The sequence below is a fragment of the Ochotona princeps genome, chromosome 6 (genome assembly GCF_030435755.1).
Source record: "Ochotona princeps isolate mOchPri1 chromosome 6, mOchPri1.hap1, whole genome shotgun sequence".
In the NCBI taxonomy this organism is placed as follows: domain Eukaryota; kingdom Metazoa; phylum Chordata; class Mammalia; order Lagomorpha; family Ochotonidae; genus Ochotona; species Ochotona princeps.
Genome location: NC_080837.1, coordinates 39469048 through 39491925, shown reverse-complemented (window position 1 = coordinate 39491925; position 22878 = coordinate 39469048). Strand labels below are relative to the sequence as shown.

The 22878-nt window shown below is 38.8% G+C and overlaps 2 protein-coding genes across 3 annotated transcripts in view; one reads left to right on the top strand and one right to left on the bottom strand.

The window, feature by feature from the left end:
- Window positions 1-1192, top strand: part of FAM98B (family with sequence similarity 98 member B) — a 39653-nt gene extending 38461 nt beyond the window's left edge. Inside the window, exon 8 of the mRNA XM_004578186.4 lies at window positions 250-1192. Within this exon, the coding sequence (XP_004578243.2) occupies window positions 250-639 (390 nt within the window). The 3' untranslated portion in view covers window positions 640-1192. The remainder of the gene's footprint in view (window positions 1-249) is intronic.
- A 5322-nt stretch (window positions 1193-6514) lies between these two features.
- RASGRP1 (RAS guanyl releasing protein 1) overlaps window positions 6515-22878 on the bottom strand; it is a 76236-nt gene continuing 59872 nt past the window's right edge. For both annotated transcript variants that reach the window (XM_058666092.1, XM_058666093.1), the window contains exons 9-17: window positions 21653-21928; window positions 20353-20433; window positions 19099-19203; window positions 18182-18291; window positions 17368-17512; window positions 16667-16703; window positions 15179-15331; window positions 13654-14039; window positions 6515-6885 (exon numbers count right to left, since the gene is read on the bottom strand). In XM_058666092.1, the coding sequence (XP_058522075.1) occupies window positions 6751-6885; window positions 13654-14039; window positions 15179-15331; window positions 16667-16703; window positions 17368-17512; window positions 18182-18291; window positions 19099-19203; window positions 20353-20433; window positions 21653-21928 (1428 nt within the window). In that variant the 3' untranslated portion in view covers window positions 6515-6750. The remainder of the gene's footprint in view (window positions 6886-13653; window positions 14040-15178; window positions 15332-16666; window positions 16704-17367; window positions 17513-18181; window positions 18292-19098; window positions 19204-20352; window positions 20434-21652; window positions 21929-22878) is intronic.

Here is a 22878-nt window from a genome sequence, read left to right as displayed (position 1 = left end):
AGAATAGTAGCTAACCCTTAAATTTCAAAGATAACTCTCCTAAATTAAAAAAACACATTCTGAGGAATTTGTCATACATAATTTATTTTTCTAGTATTGTATTGTCATATCTGAGAACATATTCTTGTTTTGAAATATTTGCATATTATTTCTTTATTGGAAACAATAGCTTTAATATCACTTGAAAGCTTTATGTAAATTTTAGGTTTTAAAATATTAGACACTGAAAGAAAATATTTCTTCTTACAGGTGCTGATGGGAAGGGTACCTGACAGAGGAGGACGGCCGAATGAAATTGAACCACCACCACCTGAAATGCCTCCTTGGCAAAAGAGACAAGAAGGCGGGGGGAGGGGTGGTTGGGGTGGTGGTGGAGGTGGTGGCAGAGGAGGTGGTGGGGGTGGAAGAGGTGGCTGGGGAGGTGGAGGAGGTGGAGGAGGTTGGGGAGGGGGTGGAGGTGGGGGAGGAGGATGGGGAGGAGGAGGAGGTGGGGGAGGAGGAGGTAGAGGAGGCTTCCAAGGCAGGGGAGATTATGGTGGAAGAGGGGGCTATGGTGGAAGAGGGGGCTATGGTGGAAGGGGTTATGGAGATCCATATGGAGGAGGAGGAGGTGGTGGTGGTGGATATAGAAGATACTAAATTCAGAAATCAGATAGCAGGGCTCAGTTTTTTTATTAGGCATAGTATTCTAAACAACTTGAAGATCTGTTAAGTGAACACTCTTTTAGGCTCCCTAAGAGTATCATTCTTGAATTTGGTTGATATGTAAGAACATTGTTTTATACTATCAATTCATCTCTCCAAGTGGTCATTTTTTCCGTATTCTATGTACCCTTGAGCATGTTGTGTCTTTTTTAAAAAAAAACAGAAAGGAAAGAAAAAATTTTTTAATTGTAAAAAATGGAAAGTATTTTATTGTCATGATTGAACGTAAACTGCTACCTGCATTTTGTTCAGGTTTGACACATGAAAGACTCCATCTGTAATGAAAAGGAATAGAGATTCTTGCCTCACCTGTATTCCTGTGGGTGTGTTTTATGACTGCTAATTCTGTTTTACAAAACAGGGACCGAGACTGATAATTGTGTTTGATAAGTGGTAGTTGTGATTTGTTTTTTCTTTGATGGGATGAGATGATTCTTGTCACCTTTCGGTTCCATTAACTGAAGCCCACGTCTGCCTTTTCTTCTAATTTATTTGTTTGATACGTAGAGAAAGATCGACAGAGCTCTCATCTGCTGGTTCACTTTCAAATGCTTGCACAAGCCAGGAGTTGGGATAAGGGCCATTGTTTCCCTCTTGGTGTGACAGGGATCTAATTTTTTTGAGCCACGGCTCCTCCCAGCAGGAGATTAGAGTCAAGGGCCAGGCTTGTGTCCGACTGAGGTACTCTGGTGTACAGTATGCAGGCATTCTAACCACAAATTTAAAGACTTACAGACCCCCATCAACCCCAGGAAATATGCAGATCTGATTTTTCAGTTAGATTTGGAACCTTGGTTAGTTTAAGTGCTTGGCTCATGCTTGCATGCACAGTACCTGGTTCAAGTCCTGTTTCTGCTTTTAGTACAGGTTCCTGCTAATGTACATCCTAGAAGACAGCAGGTACTTGTTTCCTGCCACCCACCCACATTGGAAACTCAGATTTCTAAACTCTTGTGTTTTGTCTATTCCAGTACAGGCTGCTACAGGTATTTGGAGAATGAACCAGCAGGCAGGAGGTCAGTTGGTCAGTTGATTGGTCTCTCTCACTCTCATCTCTTTCTGCCTCTCAAGTAAAAGTGAAAAAGTTAAAGGACAAGAACATTTACCAATTCTTTCTATGTGATGGTATGAAAAATATTCCTGTAAGTTGGCCTCTTCATTTGTGCCCTTACACATGTGACTATCACAAGGCCTACTAAGCTTCATGACATGGGATTTACGCAGTGATTTCCTGGTGCAGTAGGAAGGCTGCTCTGACTCACAGCTAGATCTGGAGGATGAGGATTCCTGCTCTGGTGGTTGAAGCAAGGCTTGGCTTTGTGAAATCACATGAAAGAGCCCCCCGGCCTGGGTTGCTCAGTCTACCTGAGCTAGCTTTCAAGGATTGTTCGTTCCTCCTTTGTTAGTTGACAAACAAGGTGCTTGCCCCCTTCTGTTTCCAAAAGTACACATTCAACTTACTGAAAATTGATGGAGGACATGTTGTGAGTGGTGCAAGAGGTGGGCCAAGTGGTGTATTTTCTCTTAAGTCTAGAGAGTTAGAGAAAATGTTTTTTCAGTCCCACTATAAAATTTCTGATTTTGTGCTGCTGGGAAGCACCTATGCATAATAACTTTCTGTGATTTAAACAACTTAGCAGATAAAAAGGCTGAATTGTAACAAGGGGACAAGCTACGGCAGGGTTTTTTGTTTTGTTTCGTTTTTTAGCAAATTTTGATGAAAATAATGTTAAAACTTTAAAGGTAAATATGTGTGCTGCTGTAATCTTAAACATGTATTTTTCAAGCTGACCATTTGAAGGAATGTGTTCAGAATAGAAAAACATAAAATTATTTGGCTGTTTGTAAACAGGTTTATTTGTGTTTATTTAATGGTAATTTCCTATGTGATAGTTAAAGAAAAAGACTTTGTCAGTAGCAGTGAACTCTGAAGAAAAAATTTTGAAGAATTATATGCCTAAGACTACTTCAGTAAAATATTTTGAAAGAGTTAAGTAAGAAAAATATTTATCTAAAACTTTGACATTTCTGCCTCATTTCCTATTGGGGACATTAGTTGCTGATACAGTGAGAAATTACAACTACTTTTAACCTTTTTACCATCACAAATATATGGTAAATATGCAGAAACAGAATATTTTGGCAATCTTTTGTAAGATTTCTTTGTGCTTCCAGAGATGCTGTTTGGATTATTCACTTCAATCACTCTAAGTCTTATCTAAGTTTAGTTCTTGTTCCTGAGCTAGAACCACTCCTATGTACACATTACTGTAAGCCTCATTTGAATGAAAAGCTAAATAATTGAGATACTGATATTTTTCTTTGCTCTATGGTGGGATTTTCCTCATCATCTTTGATAGTAAACATTTCTTTGGTTTAACAGTTTGCTTAGCAACATCTGCAATGCTTTAAAGTGATTTGGTGCCTTAATGTGAAGGGGGCATTGTGTGAAAGTGCTTTATAAATCACATGTACCACGACTGTGTAATAGAAAGCATGGCACTTAGAATTTCCAAAAATCTAATACTTTTTCTAATACCTCCATTTTACTCTTTTTATTTGGCTCTCAATTTCATCTTTTTTCTCTTTACTGCATTTTGTTTCCCTTTTTCCTTCTCCCTTTTTGCAGTCCCTGGCACCCATTAGCATATATAGTCATCATCTTACTGGAAGGCTGGATTATTAGTTATTCAGCACCATTTCAAAAATATGCGTAGGACTTCAAAAAGTTCACGGGTAAAACTGGAATTAAAAGTGGAATTAAAACGTAAGTTTATATTGAGGCAAAAAATTGAAATTCAGGCACTCAACAAGTCAAAGTTCATGAGAAAAAAGACCCTGATATATATGGATTTTAATTTTTTCAACAAACTAAACTTATTCATTCCACTTTCTGTCAACTTTTTGAAGTGTCCTCTCTCCTGTATATGATCACTATATTGTTACTCATATACTGTTATTAAAAGGGAAAATTGGTGTCTTCCTTGTGTTCTACAAGTGAAGGAAACTTTGCCTCATTAAAATGGAAAAATAAGGTTTTAATCCAAAAACATGTTATTACATGTATTTATGACAAAAGACAACAACTTAAAAAGGATATGTTGCCAAAACAACATTTTGAGCAATAATACTATCTCGTAAGGAGCATGGGGTAGAGTTACTTTGGGATGGAGAACTGGCGTGAAGATGAGGCAGTTTTTTCTTTCGGATCACATTGTCGTTTTGACTCCCGTTCTTCTGTATGAAGTACTATGAATTGCCAAGATTGTAGACTTCTGTCAAAGTGTCCCAGGGTACAGTCCAAGGTGGAATCTGATAGAAAAACACCTCTCCCCTCCTTTATTTGCCTATTGTAAACAATTTTGGATGAGAGTAAATGGGGAATTGTAGCTGTGTCTAAATATTATTTTAAATTATCACAGCTTCCAGGTGTTGGTTATTTACTTGCTAATTTGGTCAGATGGAACTGAAATTAAAGATGAAAGCCACAGATTAATGACAAACTCGGATTTGTTTCGCGTGTTTATGGACTTTGACATTTAGAGATCACTCTATTATAAGATGGGAAAAGGTTGGATATTCAGTGCTGTTACTTCCTGTTGTAAGAAGGTATGTATAACTAAAACTGAATAGTTTAGTTGCTGTATTCCTCCTCCCAGGAAAACTGGTTAATAACATGGGAATTGTCTCAGTTGTGGCTATATTACAAATTTAGGTGAAGTGTCCGCATATTCATTAATTAGGAGACACACAAGAAAGGCTGTAGGCATCTTAATGTCTTTTTATCATATAAATATTACACAAAGAAAACTTAGTACACTAAGTATATATAAAAAAAACCCTTTACAATCTGTACACTTTTTTTCCTTGCAGTTTGTTTACAACATACATCTTTTGACAGAAATTCACCAATAAGTAAAAAGGCAAGTGCATTAACAAAATGACAGATAACATCACTACTAATAAAATTTATCCTTGTTTTTGGCAGACAAATATTTGCCCAACATTTTAAGTCAGTACATTACACAAATTTACACCCTTGGCTTCATAAACAAAAACTTGTTTCACATTAGTTCTTAGGCTCCACTAATCCATCTAGCTCCACATGAATAATCCTGACTTATCCACTATAATTCTTTGGCTCTTGATGAACTAGAGAATCTGTGCTTAAGCGGCTGCATTTTACCCATTTTAGTGATGAGATTTGAAATCTTGAGACCCTCCAGCCAGACTAATTTCACTGATGGGATTTTTGAAATCCTGTAGATTAGTTATATAAAATAGGATCCTTATTTTGGATCAAGGGTGAAATGAACACATTTACATTCCATGATATATTTAAAAATAATTGAACTATACCCTCTTTGGTCTGAATCAGAGGAAAATACCAGTGAAGAATGTCGAGTACTAAATTAAAATCTGTCATGAATTCATGTTGGTTCCATATGAAGCAAGTAGCAAAGTGCTGGAGTAAGTTTATATATAAAATGGTGGACCTGGACTTTGAGAGTTCTAAATTTGAATTTAGAAAAGGATAAATGTGTGTGTAAAGTGCTGCTTTAAAACATAAACACTGTAAACTAGTTCTATATCACTAAAACTCAGTGCAAAGAGGTAAACAAGTGAAAACTGGGCTTTTATCAGAGAAGTTCCTAAGTGATCTGATTCCTCTGAACAGGCAACATGGCCAAATTTTGCCTTTTCATTAGACTTGAGCTGTTGGTTTTAGATTTGAATGTTTTAACTAAGATTATATTCTTGGCAATTGGTCAAGTTGTGTATGAATTGGAACTCAATACAGTACCAGAGTTCCCAAGCAAGGAAGCTAAGTCCTAGGAAACAAAATGGTCAGATAAAATTTTTTTTTCCAAACTAAAATCAGTTTTTGAATAGCTGACCGGGCAACCATATGAGCCCATTTATCATGAACCCTCATAACAGAAAAATAGGACTGTTACTTGTAATTCTGTACAGGATGCAATTTATAACTTCTCCATCTTATAAGAAACTGAGCTTTGTGAATTTGTTTGATTCACTTGCACATTTTCTGTAGAAACAAAATTCCAAGCTACATGCATGCTTGTTATTGTATGTACGCATTATATACATATATACATGCTGTCAGCTCTATGTAAGCTACTAATTCAGTTAGCATATTTCTAAACAGTAGACAGATAAGCACAAATTGAGTTCAAAAAGAGTACTTCAGTTTACTTCAAGAACAAAGATGGAAAATGAAGAATTAAACCGTTCCTTACAGTCTATCTCTTTAAAGTGGCATAAATGCCTAATTCTATCCACTGTAGAATGAAGACAAGTTTTCAGTATATTGATTTTAGCTAACTAGCCAGTAGTATATGAGATGGTGTTAGCTATGTTTTCAGTTACTTAGATTATTTTACCATAACTTTTAGACCACAAGTATGAATAGACCTGAAGTTGGATAATGGCATGTTTAATATACCCGAGAAAGTTTTGGTTACGTTTCTAGAAATTCTCAGTAGCTATTGTGTTTATGAGTGTAGTGAGGAAGGAGGTAAAAGAGGCGAATTGTAATTCATCAGATGTGAGGTAGTGAAGTAGGAACCAGTTCAAAGAATGCTGGGACTTAGAGGACATAAATCTTTCAGAATATGGATTGTTTTTTCTTTTTTCATATTAAGCAAGCTTTGGATGGAAAAGGGTAAATCCCTCAGCTTACAGAAAACATGTGGAGGAAGTGAATTCCTTTTCCAGAGGTTTTAGTTTTGAGAAAGAATCTCAAATGAGACAGTCAGTAACCTTTCTGGTAACTACAGTCATGTTTACCACACTTTTGGAGTTAGTTCCAGATAAGGTTCGTAGTATGAATGGCCAAAAATGTCTTCAGTTGTCCTTTAAGTCACGTGTACATTCAGAATTTTGGCAGGGGCTGCATGGAGTAACTGGCTTTTCCTTTTTACAGTACGCCTTAAAAGACAGTGTAAAGTGTCCCAGTTCTTTCAGTCTAAGAAATGAGATCTGTGCTATCGTCATTTACAGGGTTGTGTTGCTTTCGTCTCTGGGCTAAGAACAATCGCTCTGTTCCATTTGAGCGAAAACATGATTGCTTTTTTCAAGCTGAAGGGATTCTATTTTCTTCTGTGCGTATTTCAGTTGGATCTTTAGGGCATCATTATCTGCTTTCAGAGTATTGATTTCCTAAAGGAAAAGGAGAATGAGGTATGTTAATAAAGCAGCAGTGAATAGCAAAATCAGTCACATTGGGAATATCACACTTGATTGGCATCTTCTATTCACTGGGGCCAAGAATTAAAAACTATTTTCAAGACAGTTATTTTGCCCTAAATAGGAAACAAGTTAAATACCAAATGGAAAGCATATGCAGACAGCAGTTCATCTTTGTTATGGTAGCAAATGCAAGTGGCTCGCAGGCAGTCAATCATTCCTGGGCTTTGATAGGTTAGCAGAAAATCTTTGGATGTCACATAGCAGGAGGCCTTCTTGAGAATTTTGTGACAGATTATATGACTTATTGCATCTAAGGGTTTTTTTCTCCTTAAGTCACTGAAACGTACTTGCAGTTTTATCCAACTTCCTAAACCGGACTTTGGCGATATCATTTGTAGAGGTTTAAGTACAGGTATATAATTTGGTTTCTAGACAGCTTAAACCATGGAGATAACCCTGAAATAATGTGTAGGGAATGTCTGAGTATTTTTAATGCAGTTGGTTGTTTCTCAACCTGAACTATCTGGGTAGCTGTCTATTAGCTACTGTGTAATGTCAGTTATTCATTTTGTGTGTTGTGTTAGATAATGGACTATAACCTTCACAGATATCCTGAATTGCAGGCAATATCTCAATTTTGTAGAAGCAAAAAATGTTGCCACATAGTATCAGACTAGAATTTGAACCCAGATATGTCCAACCCTAAGAGCTTTATATACGTTTTCTTTATCCCATGCTGATTCAGAGGTCCACATACATTTAATGTGATAAATGAATAGTTTAATACATATTCTAAATTCTGTTGAATCAGACAAGCATGTGAATTTTACTGGGAAAGTGGGATACGTTATTGTGCTTTTAAAACATACACAGTGAATTCGGGACCTTAAAGTTTGTTGGACACAGATAAAAGTAAAAAGGCAACTGGGAAGATGGTAAGATTTACTGGGTAGCAGTTAGGCTGGACCGGACTCATCTGAAAATTTTCTACTACCCTCTTTGTTGCCAATTACATTGTCCCTTTTCAGAGATATTTAAATATCAAGATTGGAAGCAAACTTTATCATGATATCTCAGCCCTGTATTTTACAGACCACCGAAAAGGTCTTAGAATTTACAACTGGTTTAAGAAACTGGGACCAGAAAACAAATCTAAGTACAAGGTATTTCCGATTCTACTGAATTTATATGTCATGATTATTTTCAGTGTTCTTAAGAGCTGGATTTAGCACTTTCTACTAAAGGGTTGTGTGTAAGCCATGTTTTACCACCTAATTAGCTTGATTATTTGAAACAGGTCTTAAAAAATACTTTGCATTTTTCTTTATCCAGAAAACCTGTTTCATATATTCCTTCTAATGTTCCCTGCTCTGGGCACCTAATCAAGGTTTTCACTTTCATCATGTAACTTTTTTCCAGTGTTTCTCTATTCATGGGAATCTGATGGAGAACATACAATGAGGGCAATCCAGGGAATCCCGAGGTTTTTGTGGGCCATGAAACATAGAATTTTAACCAGGCTGATGCTGGTTTATGTTTGTACTGTTAACGCTTTCAAAAACACCACAAACTGTGATGTTTTGGGAAAAAAGCAGATGGCATCTGTCCCCTTCAGGAAAAGAACAGTAATTGAAACAAATGTGTTCTTGTTTGTGTCTAAAATAACTTGCTGCCAGTAATTGTGAAGAAATTGTTCTGTGGCAAGAGATCTAAGGTGGCCTGCCTTGTAAGCTGTGTGCTTTAAACGCGAAGAAATGGATTGATAACTGTCCTTACAGAATTGGGTATTTAGACCACTATCAGCTGTCCCTGGATGAAAGAATTTCTTTCTTCTGCTCCCGTCTCCTACTTTGCTAGTTTGCTTTCTTGTTTACATCTTGTTTTCTCAAACTCTCCACCATAGTACTCAACTCCTTTTTTTTCTTGGTAAACTTTGTCTTTCCAAATGCCTCCATGTAGTACCTAATCATTAGGGCATGGTACGCCTACCAAGAAGCAGCTTCCTGGTGCCATAATTGTTAGTTTTATAAATTGGACTGCTTTTGTGCATTTGGTTACTGTTGTTGGCTAAGCTGCTCTTATAACTTCCAGAAAAAGGGCACTTCAGAAAGTTCACAGGAAAATGGAATTTGAGGTTTGTTTTGGTTTAGAACAGTTTGAAATCCATGCATGTGAAGAATCTTCAAAATGTACATTTTTTTATACCCAAGTTAATCTTTTAGTACCATTATTTTACAGACTTGTTGCAAGTACCCTGTATATGCATGGGATGGGGGTACATTGCCTGAAGTTTTAGGTAATAGACCTATTGTTTATATTAAGGGGGAGGTATTTCCAGTGGTGAGCTATAAGAAATTCACTTTGTGTCTTTTTAAAATGCTTTCGATTACCATGTAATACTCTACATTGTTAACAAAATATCTGGTATTGAGCATGTGTATAGCATTATTTTTGTTTGGATCCTACCAGCTCTTCCAGTTCTTTATGCAGTATTTATTATGAAATAGTTGACTGTAGTGTGCTGTGGAATGCTAGACCTTATTAGCTCTAGTTGTATTTCACTATTTTCTATCCATGCTTCTTTTATTCCTCCTCCCTCAACCATTTCCAGTGTGTAGTAATCACTATTCTAAATTCATACTGACTTGTTTAAAATGAGAGAAAATACATGATACTTGTACTTCTATGTCTGGCTTACTTCACTAAATCTCTAGTTTTGTTCACTTTGCTGCAAATGACAATGTCATTATGTTTATGGCTGAATAATATTCCCTTGTATGTGTTGACCACTTCGTGTTTATCCATTCATCCACAGATGGACACCTAAGTTGATTGTGAGTTGAGCTGCAGTGAACATGGGGATTGCAATTATCTCCTTTATTTTCAACTTTCATTTCCATAAGATATGTATCCAAAGATAGGATAGCTGGGGCCTATAAGAAAGCCATTTTTAGGTTTTTGAAGCCCCTCCATGCTGCACTAATTTATATTCCTGTTAACCGTGTATTATGGTTCCCGGTGTTCATATACTCATATGCATTTATTTATTTTAGATAAGTCTTTCTAGCTGGAGGGGGATGATTCTTCATTGTAGTCTTGACTTGCATTTCATGTTTGTTGCCTTTTTATTTTTCATGAACTGTTTATATCCCCCACCTATGACTTAAATAGGATGATTTAGTTGTTGAGATCTTTCAGTTCCTTATATAGCCTGGATATTCTTTGTCATATGAATAGTTTGCAAATGTTTTCTCCAATTCAGTCAGCTGTCTATTTCCTTTGCATGAAGAAGCTTCTTAATTTGATATTGTACCACTTCTCATTTTACTTTGTTGTCTAAGCTTTTGGGGTGTTATCTGAAGGTCACTGCCTATATCAGAGGTGGAAAACCTTTATGCTGTAGGTCCATTTGGATATTTACATCATTTGCAAGCCATATAAAGATAAAAAAGTCTTAAATGTGGAGTAGACTAGTGCCAGGACTAGGGCCTGGCCCTCTAGCATGGGTTGTGAACATCCTGAGCAGTGTCTTAACTGTTGAACCATGATGCCTGCTGCTGTCCTTTATTCTTTTAATATGTGTACTTATTTGTATACATTGCACCATCCTTAGGATAAATGTGTTAATCATAAGGATCTTTTGAAGTATCGCTGGATTCAACTTACTAGTATTTTGTTGATAAATTTTGCGTGTATGTTCATTAAGGAGGGATATTGGTCTTAAGTTTCTTATTAATGTGTTTTGGTGATTTAGAATCAAGGTAATACTGGCTTTATACAGTATATTTAAAGGGTTCCTTCCCTCAATTCTCTGAAATATTCTGAGGATTATTCATATTAGCTTTTCCTTGAAAGTTTGGCGGAATTCAGCATCAGAGCCTGTTAGTCCTGGGCTTTTTTGTTGTGAAACTCTTGATTACAAGTTTACTCTCATGTTTACTCTCATGTTTATGTCTTGGTCATATTCTGCTATCTGTATCCAAAAGGGTTTCCATTTCTTCTAGATTTTCTAATTTGTTGGCATATAGTTGATAATGGTTCCTCTTGGTCCCTTTTTATTTTTGTGGTGTTGGTTGTAACGCCTCCTTGTTCATCTGATTTCGAATGCTCTCTCTCTCTCTCTCGGTTTGTCTAATTTAAGTGTAGTAATTTATCCTTTTAAAATGATCCTTTATTTCAACAATCTTTATTATTTTGGTGTCACTGAATATCTGCTTTGAAGCTTATTTCCTGCTACTAGTGTCAAATTTGCTTGCTTCCTGCTTTTCTGGGTCACTGAGGTACACCATTAGGTTATCTGATTGATGTAGTTACTATTAACTTCCCTCTTAAAAGATTTTTAAAAAGCAGTACTAAGTTTTAAATGCTACTTGTTTTAATTTGTTTCCAGAAATGTTCAGGCTTATCTTTTTTCTTTAGGTAAACATTATTCATTTGGAAACATATTTAATTTCCACACTCATAAAATTCCTTAACTTTCTTCTGTTGTTGGCTTGTAGTTTATTCACTGAGATCAGAAAAGATGTGCTTTCAATTTTGTTGTGTATGGAGATCAATTTTGCTGCCTAATGTTTTGTCTGTCCTAAAGAATACTCCATTTTTGTTGAAAAAAAATATATATAACAGCTGTTGGATAAAATGTCTTGTAAATGTTGCACATCCCTTTAGCCTGCAGAGTAATTGAATTCTGTTTTTTTTTTCTTTTTTGGTCTAGGTAAGCTGTTGATACAAGTAGGTATTAAAGTCTGCCACTTTTACTGTATTAGAGCTTATCTCCTGTTAGAGTTCATATATATATATATATATATATATATGAACTCTAAGTTAGGCTTTAGGCATTAAGTGCTTGTAAGTTTACAATTTTCATAGATTCTTAAAGGCTGTGAGGTAATGGTCAATTTATCTTTTTTGCAGTTTCTGTCTTAGAGCAGACCGAAACTTTAAGTGTAGCTAATTCTGCCCCCACTCTGGTTTCTACATGCATAGACTATCTTGTTCCATCATTTCTTTTCTTGCCTATGCGGTGAAGCAAGTTTCTTGTAGTGACTTTTTTTTTTTTTTCAAATCATTCGGTATTTTTAATTGGGAAATTTATTGTCTTATTTTAGTCCTGTCATTTAAAAAACTGTTAGAGATAATTATTATGAAAACAGTGTATAAGTACCCATCAGATACTCAAACACTCAATTTATTTTCCTTTCAAAAATATTCTGGCAGTAATATTTTTGCTGGGAAATATGCTGCTCATCTAATGGTGTGACTTGGAACTTTTCTCTTGCATTTTTTTAAATTACCACTTTGTTGTACTTCGAAAGTTTGGATATTTTCTGGTCATATCTTTTTGAATCCTGTGGACTGACTATGACTATACTGGGTTAGCCAAATTTTTCTGAAGATTAGAGAAGTTTTATACTCCTTTCTTTGCCCTTATATTTCCTACCATTCAAAAATTTGTTAGTACAACTGTGTCCCAAATGTCTCACAGGCCACCCTCATTCCTTTTTGAAAGGTGAGGGGGAGTCTGTCAGATTTCAGAAGACTTCTCCTCAGGCTTACTCTTTATCCTGATTTAGCTAGTTGTTGTTGAAGCTCTCTCAATTATATTTTTGACTTACTGAGTTATTCACTTCCAAGATTGATTTATTTTCATAATCTCTGCCTGCTGAATTTCTCATTCTTATTATGAGTTGTTTTCTGAATTTCATTAAACTTTCTGTGCTCTGTTGTGTTTCTTTGGGTGTTCTGACATTCTCTTACCTTACAGAATTTTTTGTCAATATTCTTTTTTTGGAATCTTTCATATTTCCTACGTCACTGCATTGGTATTTACAATCACTTTTATTTAATGTTTCTTTGTAGTGAAAATTTTTTCTTGAAGATATGTCTGTGTTGGTTTGGCAGGCTATTCAGGCTTTAGTTCCAGTTGAATGCCAAAGTATCCTAATGTGTTCTACAGTAGCAGCAGTGCCAGTGTGGGGAGTACTCCTCTCAGTCTCGCAAGGGATTCCATGGGATGCTGCTCTGGGGCAGGAATCCTAATCTCCCTTTCTCATCCTGTCCTGCTATCTGGAATCTTGTGAAGCTGTCTACAACAGGCTGAGGGGTGGGGTGGTGAAACAGTCTAGGTGTGTTTGGCTAAGTGGAATTCAAATGTTCATAGTGCAGGTATTAGCCTTTGAAAGGGACTCTGATTTGAAACCAAATACTAAGCCTGGAGAGACAAAGAAAGGTTTGTAACCTGGGCTTACTTGGAGCTCAGCTTGGAGTAAAGTGGTTAACTTTTTATTTCCTGCCTTACTTAGTGCATCTTTACCGCTTAGACTAAATCTAGGCCCTGTGGCCTCTCAACTGGCTTCCTTAACTCTTGTGAAGGTGACTTGGTGTAAGAGTAGCTGTGCAAACTGGTAGGAAAAACATCCTACAGACAACCTGTAGAAACTGGTTACTCTCACTAGCCTATTATGAATAGGGCTTTGGGCACCGGTGCCAACACTGAAATGCTTACATGATGATAGGAAACCCTGTATATCCTGTACTTCCTGTGTAATGGAGACTATGACCTTTAGTGGATTCTCTGGAGGGTGGGTGGACTCTGGCTTTTTCTCATTCCTTCACTGCTCCTCCCAGGATTTGTTTATCCTAACAATGTGATTTGCATTCAGACTCTTCAGTTCACATGTTCTTCCGTATTTAACTCTACCTCTCCAAATTTAAGGGAAAAAATGAAAAGGAAGATACCTGTTCCAGCTCTTGGTAGGTTGGAAGTCTTAGGCGACGTAGCTCCTCCTTTGATTTTATGATAGAATCTTTATTCTCCCACTTGACAAACGCCCGCTTTCTGACCAGTACTGGGCTAGGGCATGGGGATGTGGGACTGGGAAGCACATACAGAGTATCTGGGGCTGTTTTCCTTGGAGAAGAAAGCACAAAGGGACCAGAAGGACCCTCACTGCCAATCCACGGTAGCGATTCGGTCTGCGTGGCCTTGTGGGCAACAGTCCTTTTCAGTCGCACAGAGATCTTCTGTGAAGATACTCCCATCAGCATGATGGTGCGATCCTTGCTCTCTTCATTGTGCTCTAAAGCCTCCCCATTTGGAAATGTAAAGGATCCTTCCTCGGGTGCTGTGGGAAGATACATGACATTTTAGCATTGTTACAGGAATTCCGTAAGTCCAAAGGGGACCTGTTTGCAGGCACTCAATTTAGAGAGCACACAGAAGCAGGGATTCAGGGGCTCACAGGCAAAGCCATGGCTACTGTGGGCAGACTGCCTCCCTCTCAAAAGAAGGGCATTTTTTCCTGTGTGCACAGCGGTTGCTTAGCGGGAGAATTTCTGCTTCTGCAGGTCAGTGGAGTCCCTGTGTCAATACTGTAAAATTTCACAAGACAGCAGGATTCTTAGAAATGTCCTACAAATACTTTGTGACTGCTAAAATTTAAGAGTTTTCAATTTGAAACATTCACTAAGTTTAACCTTAATGTCTCTGAACTTAAGTCTGAAAGGGAAGGTTTAACTTTGTATTTCTCAAAATACCAATGAGAAAAAGACAAATGTGTCATACTTGTTTCTTCCTTGAAGCCCAGGACCCAATTTGGTAATTTCCTGGAAAACCAGATTATGAGAAAGAGGTAAAAGTTAAGTTTTAAGGTAAACTACAGATTATGTAAGTTCACATTTTTGCAAAGGCTAACTAGTAGATTGGGATGAAAAAAATAATTTGGGAAATGAAATTGTTATGCAACAATTTTTTTCCTATTAAAATTTTATAGTTAATGCACTGAATAGTGAAAATAGCCTCTTAAAAATACTCTAATTAGTATTTGTAAACTAATAGATACTAGCAATTGAAATGCTTTTAAGGATCCTAGTTTCTCTTGAGGACATAGTTGCATTTGTACTAATAAAGGTCAAAATTACAACTAATTATTAAAGTATTAGAATATTTAGATGATAATCACTAAAATTATTTCTGGAAAAGTGTGTGTGATGATTTGATCTACCCTAGCCCATAAAGTATGAATATTATTACATCTGTTAATTGTGCTTATTTTGGTCAGATTCCTAGACATGAGACATTTTATTGCAGAGATATTAAGGACAGCCCCCTTTTTTGGGAGAAACTAAGAAAACAGCAAGAGAGCAAACCCTTAAAATTGTAGATGAGTTTCAGGAGATCACAGTATTGTAAGAAGTCATGAGGTATTTCTATCTTCTCGCTCTCCCTTCAGTTGTCATGGTCAATGTTCCAGTGCCTACTTACCATGGAGAAGGTCTTTGGTCCCCAGTGGACATAGGTTGGACATTGATCCCACAGAAATGCTGTTCTCTGTGGAAGCTGCTAGACTCTTAGCTCGCTTCTTGCACTCAAACACAACTAGGTCTTTGCATTGTTTGTGGCAGTTCATCCCACAGTCTGCAGACAAGACACTTTGGTTAGGAAGTCTTTTTCTCCATTTTGTGCTCTTGTCGGGTATGTCTGTGTTGTGGAGCTAGAACCCCTAATGCACCTAGCATTCTGACTTGGTAAACACTGCATCTCAGTCTTGCCAGGGAATCTGAAAAGCAGTGTCCTGATCATTCTGCTTACTCTCAGAGCTCCTCCGGATGCTCTAAGCTATTAGGTCTTATTCTCTGCAGTGGGCTCTCCTGCGATTATTTTCTCAGATATCTGTGCTGATAAGAGTGATAGCTGACAACACCCAGTTAGCTTTTCTCACCCAGTTGTGATGATCAAGAATCCGATTTTATTGGAAAGTCAGATATACAGAGAGGAAGATCTTCTGTCCACTGATTCACTCCCCAAGCAGCTGCAACGGCTGGAACTGCACCAATCCTGAAGCCAGAAGCACGGAGCCTCTTCCACATCTCCCATGCAGATGCATGGTCCCAAGGCTTTGGGCCATCCTTGACTGCTTTCCAAGGCCACAACCAGGGAACTGGATGGGAAGAAGGGCCGCTGGGATTATAACCGCTGCCCATATGGGATCCCAGCGTGTGCAAGGTGAGGGCTTTAGCCACTGAGCTACTGTGCTGGGTCTCTTATCAGCCACCCCTTTTCCCATAGCAACCGAGATAGAGGGTCATATGGCAAGAATAGGGACCCTTTTCTCTGGCAAAGGCCATTTGGACATGTGTAACATTTGTGGGTCATATAAAGTTAACAACTTTAAAAATTAGCCTGTGGGCTGGCATTGTGATGTTAAGCTGCTGCTTGCAGTGCTGGCATCCCATATGGATGCTAATTCAAGACCTAGCTATCATCTGTTAATGCACCTGGGAAAGCAGCAGCAGATGGCTCAGTTCCTTGGGACCCTGCATTCATTTGGGAGACTCAGGTGAAGCTCCTGGCATCTGGCTTTGGTCTGGCCGAGTGCTGGCTGTTGTGTACACTTGGGGATGAACAGTGGAGGGAAGAGCTCTCTCAAATAACATTTGATAAATCCTGTGCTAAAATTTCTATTTGAGTCCTGTCTGTGGTTGCTTTGGCAGGGCCAGACCAGAGGAGTTTGCTGAACTGTGGGCTGGATGTTTCCCAGCCACGAAAAACGAAACTGGCTGTCCAGGTATTGCTGCACAATTCATGAAGTGCTAAGTCTCTTGGATACTGTAGGGAAGCCAATAAGGAATGTAAGGATAAGGCTTAGGATACTGCTGACAAGTTGTAAGTTGAACAGACAACTACTATGTGTTAAAAAAAAAAAAATTATAGAATAAGCCCTAACACCAGGGGAAAAAAAATCTATCTTACCTTTACATCGATATCCTTGTTTGATCACTCCCCAGAGCTGTGAGATAAACAGAATATGTCACTCTTGCAGCCTCACACTAGATGGAGGACCAAGTTAACATTGTTTTCCTTCACGCTACTCTCTAAGTGGGAAAGACATCTACCTTCTCTCTCAGATCCTGTCCCTCCTGAACTTGAACTGAAAACAAATTCTGTGCTGATCAGTCATTTGTTCTCCAGAAGCTCACTGCAATGGATTTACTCCCCTGACTTCTCCAGGCTTGGAGCAGATATAGCACAGGACACATAGGTTCTGTACTGAGAAACAAGTGTGTATGGTCTTGGTCAGAAAAGAAAATCCAGCTTTACGAGAAAGACATGGATCAAGGATGGAAAAAGCGGTGAACTCAGACGACCTTGTAAAGGTAGTTTCTTTTGTAAGGAAGAGGCGAGGATCTCATTCTTTTCTGATATTTGAAACAGTATGTAAATGTAATTCTTTAAAAGCCGATTACCCAATTCAGTATTTCTGTACCATTTACCGTAAGCTGCATATACCAGGGAGGAAGAAATGAGACTGGATAAGTGCCAGGGATAACCACACACATGACCATATGCTAGTATCCAGGTGTTTGGGCATGTTAGACCTATGCCTGTCTTATGCATTTAAACTGCTTTGCATCCCTCCCCAAGTTCAACCCTGAAGCACTGTAAGAACTTACAAATCCAGCACAGTTGTCACAGAAGGTGGGCTTCAAGTAGGTGGTCTCTTGGAAGTTGTGCGGAAAGCCCAGGCCCAGCTTGGAGTAGATTGAACTAGCCCTCATGAAGTAGGCTGTGATCTCGTCTCTGCTGATGAGGCCTTCCCTGCCAGCAAGCAACAGCAAGGCAGTGAGTAAGGGACATGGGTTGGTAAGGTGGCTTTTAGTTATTCTGTGTGTTTAACCTTATAATTATTTCCAAACATATTTCTTGTATCAAGGGTCTAGAGTAGCATGTAATTAGTAGGTAAGGCAGCTTTACTTGTTTCCACAGATTTAGATTTTCTTAGCTAATTTAGCCATTTTGTTTGACTTGAAATGCTATAAAATTATAGGAAGAAAATACCTTTTGGTATGATGTCTGACTTTAGACAGCATAGTATATATAACCTGAACTCACTAATCATATTTGACTTCCTGTAGAGAATTAAGATAGTTAATTTTTGTATTTTTCTCAAAGTTCTATCAGTGATTTTTCATAATTTGTAAGGAGAAAGCCAAAAAGGAAGATTTTACCTTTTCATAATTGATGATTGATTCAGACTGGAACATTATGAACCTTCCGTTCTGGGGTGTTTGGAAAAGCATACCTATTTCATGGTTTATTTGTGGTCCAAAGTAAAGGTAAAGAGAAGCCTTCATTTGATTGTTCTCCCAGTGACAATATTAAGTAATCACAGCAGCTACACACTGAAGCCTACCAAGCCTAGTGGCACACCTGGGAGCATGTTGTCCCCAGTGCACTCATCACCATGCCTTCCACACGAAACCTCACCTGTCTTTGTCCATCACACAGAAGGAAAATGGAAAGCTGGCAGCAATTTTTTCAAACTCTTCCTGAGAAATGTATCCATCCTGGTCATGATCATAGTTCTTGAAGACAGACTGCGAAAAAAGAGTTTCTTTGATGATTACTAGCTAGAAACCAATCCTTTCTCCCAGTAACCAAACGGTTAATGATCTGAGTGGAGGGATAAAAGTCTATCAATAGCTGAACAAGAGGAACAAGGAAACTTGCTCTTTCAGCTGAGGCAAAGACACAGGTCACCTCCCAGCCCCTGGATGGTGCAGCAGCTGAAGGATGGCCATGTACTTTGAATGTCATTAGCATGTTCCTTGCACCTTCACCTTGGCTGCTGTGTCCTGGAAATTCATTGCACAGTGGGATGTTCTTTACTTCGGTTGCCCCTTCTCTGAGCAGTGCCTGGGAGCAGCGCAGTGAGCAGTGCATTCTCTCCCTGTTCTCATTGTTCTGCTCTGTTTTTTCTTACATGGGAATGGCCCTTGAGGATAAATGCAGAACTATGAAAGTCTGCACTCCCTTCTTTTGCATGTAGCACAGAGAACTTAACCAAGCACAGCCAAATATGCAAGTTTTACATTGAGCTGCTTATCCTCCTTCAGACTATGCCCAATACCCCTCTGTCCCTAACCAACCAATAACCTTTAAACTTTCAGTCATATGCTAAATCTTTCAGGAGAAACATACTTGCCCCCATGTTAGGCCAAAGTGTGTGGGACAAACATAACTTCTTCAGTTTTCCAGCTACAAAATGAGAAGTGGTTCCTGCGATTACAGAATAGGCTTTAAGTTTCTCACCTTTTTGTTTCCACTCTGTTCCTTTTCCCCACATAGAAAACTAAGCCAATGCAATACCCAGCTTATGGCTGCTAGAAGTCAGCTGTACTTACATCCACCATCCTCTGGACGTGTTTGCTAATAGTCTTGGGGTCAGGTTTTGGAGACACTCCAGAGGCCCAGTCCACTACCACTGGAGGCTTTGAAGGTGTCAGCGGCTAAAATGAAACATTCAATGTGATATTATAAATATCACTTCTTCCTTTCACTACCTGACAGTTTCATGGACAATCCTCCACTGTGGGCAGTGGCAAGGAACAGAAGTCTACATGTAACCCATCTATAATCATCATGTTGACTGACACAAGTATTTCGCTTTACAGTTCTCAATGTGAACTGCACATCATCTCTCACTTCCCATAATTAAGCATCCTCAATGTGCCTGAGTTTCAGCTCCCTCTCCATTAACCCCTTTGTTAGAGCTTTCAACAAAGAATAATATGCATCATTTAAATGTCTGTTCTCTAGACACTTTTAGTGGAGATGTAGATGAGGAAAAAATCTAGATAAAAAGCAAGCAGACATACAAGAAAAATAATCGAAAGTCTGGATAAGCTGAGATGGAATCTAGTCTTAAATATTTCAAACTTAGCACAAAATAGTCTTTTCCATACCTCTAACACTCTGAAAATGTAATCTATTAGATGTTTTCGGTGAATATCTTTAATTGGAAGCTAGAACTTGATCTGTCTGTATACATGCAATGAAATTTAGCCACCTGAACAGAGCTGGGTTTCTTATGTGTAGATGGCTATTCCCCAGGTACCACTCGTTTTCTGTAGGGAAGTCTCCCAGGGAGGCTGAAGTGAGTTCACTTGTCTGTAGGAGAGGGGTGGCCAGATAACTATGAATATCAGAACTCTGTTATTTGAGGACTTCCCAACTAGAAGGTTCAAAGACCCAGTCCATTGCTTTCTGACCAGACCACTACAGGATAATGGGGCTTTCCTAACAAGCTGTCAACATCTGGAAGTACATAATATTGCTGTCATCAGTAAAGTGAACCCTAGAAACAATATGTGGGATGCTCTTTGGATTGTGGTGTCACTCCTGAATACTATCTCCTGTTTTTTCATCTGTGAACAACTGTTGATTTCACTAATCTGAATGCTGCTGTGGCTTGGAGTTAAGTTACCTTTCAGCACACTAGCCATTGGTTCCACTCAATCACAAGCAGAAATAATTTCTCATACTTAATGTTGGGAAGCTTTATCGGTTCTTAGCACAAGGTTGGACACTGTTCGTCTTAAGGTTAACGTTTAGTTCCATTGAAAAACGAGAGCAGCTGGTATAAAGTGAAAACTTACTGGGGCTCTGTGGTTCCTTGGTTCCCGGGCATATGAAAGTTCATAGATTTCATCTTCGGTGTAGTAAAGATCCAGGGATAACTGCGGATCAAAAGACAACAGGTATTTTTTGCTAGGATACAATGCATCTTTCCCAGGGCTGACATATTGCTTTGTTTTTCCTCTCCAGTAGATTAAGGCTCTTAACTATAGGACGAGCATTGATTTTTTTCCTAAAATGTTTTTAAATTTTGGAGCAGTTCCAAGATGCCCTGCTTTTAACTATGCCTTACTGCCTAGGGCACAAGCCTTTTCTGTCCAGTTGACCCACACTTCACTTCTCTCCCTGAGCAGACATTGTGACAGAATGGGTTGCATGGCCTGAAACTATAAAAGTTTGAATCCAAAAGAATGCATTTTAAAGCAGGTATTATTAATTGCTAATAGGAGTCCATAAGTTTCATACATCTTAGAGCCTAACATTTTAGAGGACGTATCTCAGAGAATGTTAACCTTAAGTCTGGCCAGGATTTAGGTGCTCTAGAACTTGATGAGGTTGCGTGCATATTTTTTTAATGCAGTTTATTCATTGCAGGATTTGCGATTTAAAAAGTTGAGCTGCAAGCCAACTTGTTTATACACACACACGTATATATATGATATATATACGTATATAAATGCTGTGCCTGAGGTGACCTGTCTGTCACCTGGCTAATAAGCAGAAAGAGCTAAAATCAGAAACCAGGATTGGATTTCAGCAAGAAGTGAAATTAGGCCTCAAGAGGTTCTGATCATTATTCTATTTGAAAACTCTGTAATGTTACAACAAGAAAAGAAGTTAACGTCCCCTTAAAGAGTAGGCCCTATGGATTTACAGAGGAGGACTGCACCACAGGTAAGTATTTACCCTTAGCTGAGTATCTGGGAGAAGGGATCAAAGCCAGTGATGACCGACCCAACAATAATTCTGTTGTGTTACTCACTGCTTCGCCCTTTTCCTTTTGAAATGACCGCACATTGTCTCCATCTGTTGTCAAGCTTGTATTCTAACTGCTGTCAGCCCCTCCCAGGGAACTTAGGACAGCTTCTGCAGGAATAGGAAAATACTCAGAAAAATCTGCAGAGCAAAGCCCCTGGAGTCTCAGCACAGGGCTGTGCTGCCCAAGCATGTTCAATCCTCTGGCAACCTATGCCCTGTGCCTAACTTTACTTCTTAACAGTTTTTGAAAATTAACCAAACTAATATATGGTAAGGTATATAGTGTGGCACCTGTGGCACCTGACAAAGTGCTTGGTAATCATTCTCCAGTGTGAATCTTACCGTTAGCAGGTGTACTAAGTCCTTGTTGGCATCCAAAGGTGGTGCCACCTCTTGAAGCTGGACCAGTTCATTGATGTGATTGTAAAGCGCCAGCAGCTTGTGCACATTGACCTTCCCATCCTCCAGGTAGTCAGGCATAGCTTCATACAGGGAAATGAGGTCCTTGAGGTGCACCCCTAGGATGGGGATCTTGAAGTGGGTGCACTCGCCATAGGCTCGCCGGTAGTTATCATAATTTCTGCAGGAGGACAGCAGCTCAGTCATCTCACCCAGAACCTACAAAGAACAACAAACCAATCAGAGTCACTCTGGACAAGCTGTATTGTCTGTAATTACCAGCTTTGCTCACTGTCATCCCTAATTCATTAGGCAAGGGGCTATTCATCAAAAAGGCAAAGGCTAACTTTTTATAAACAGAAGACATGCTTTACTTGATTTTAACACAAATTTTTAAGGGGTTCTAGCATTTTTAAGCTAAAAGTTAGTTTTTAAAAACAATGCAAGCACCTAAAAAAAAAGTTACAAGCATGGGGTGAACTTTGTAGCACAGACGGTTAAGCCACCACTCTGGATGCCTGCATCCCATGTCAGAATGCTCTGCTTCCAATCCAGCTTCCTGCTGATGCTCCTAGGAAAGTAGCGGAAGGTAGCCCAAGTACTTGGGATCCCTGCCACCCACATGTGAAACCCAAATGGAGTCTGGTCTCCTGGCTTTGGCCCAGCTGTGGCTGCTGTGGGCATTTGGAAAGTGACCCAACAGAAGATCTCTACTTCTCTTTCGTTCCATTTTTCAGATAAGTGAATAATTAAATCATCTTTAAGAGTAAATGTGTTGCTCTACTCAGCCATGCAGTTACCATACCTAATGTCTTCGGAAGGCCTCCAGAGGCATTGTGCTTGAAATGTGAAGTCAGAAGTGCTGACTGTTGCTGGCATAGGGGAAAGCATGTGTTACATAGGTGTGGGTCTTTAGGAGTCTGACATGTTCTTTATGAAGTACTCTTGGGGGTTTCTCTCAGGATTCTAACAACAGGCCTATGCATTGGAAGCAAGTGACATTCTATTCACAGACTTCTGAAACCCTGAACCAAAGACAATGAATAGACCAATTCCAAGCAAAGAGGATGAGGTAGAGGTCCTATACCAGAAAGTTTATCATAGCTCATGTACTGCCTCAGCCCCAGAAGCAGAGACTGCTGCTTGCCAGCCAGAAAGAGAACAGCTAG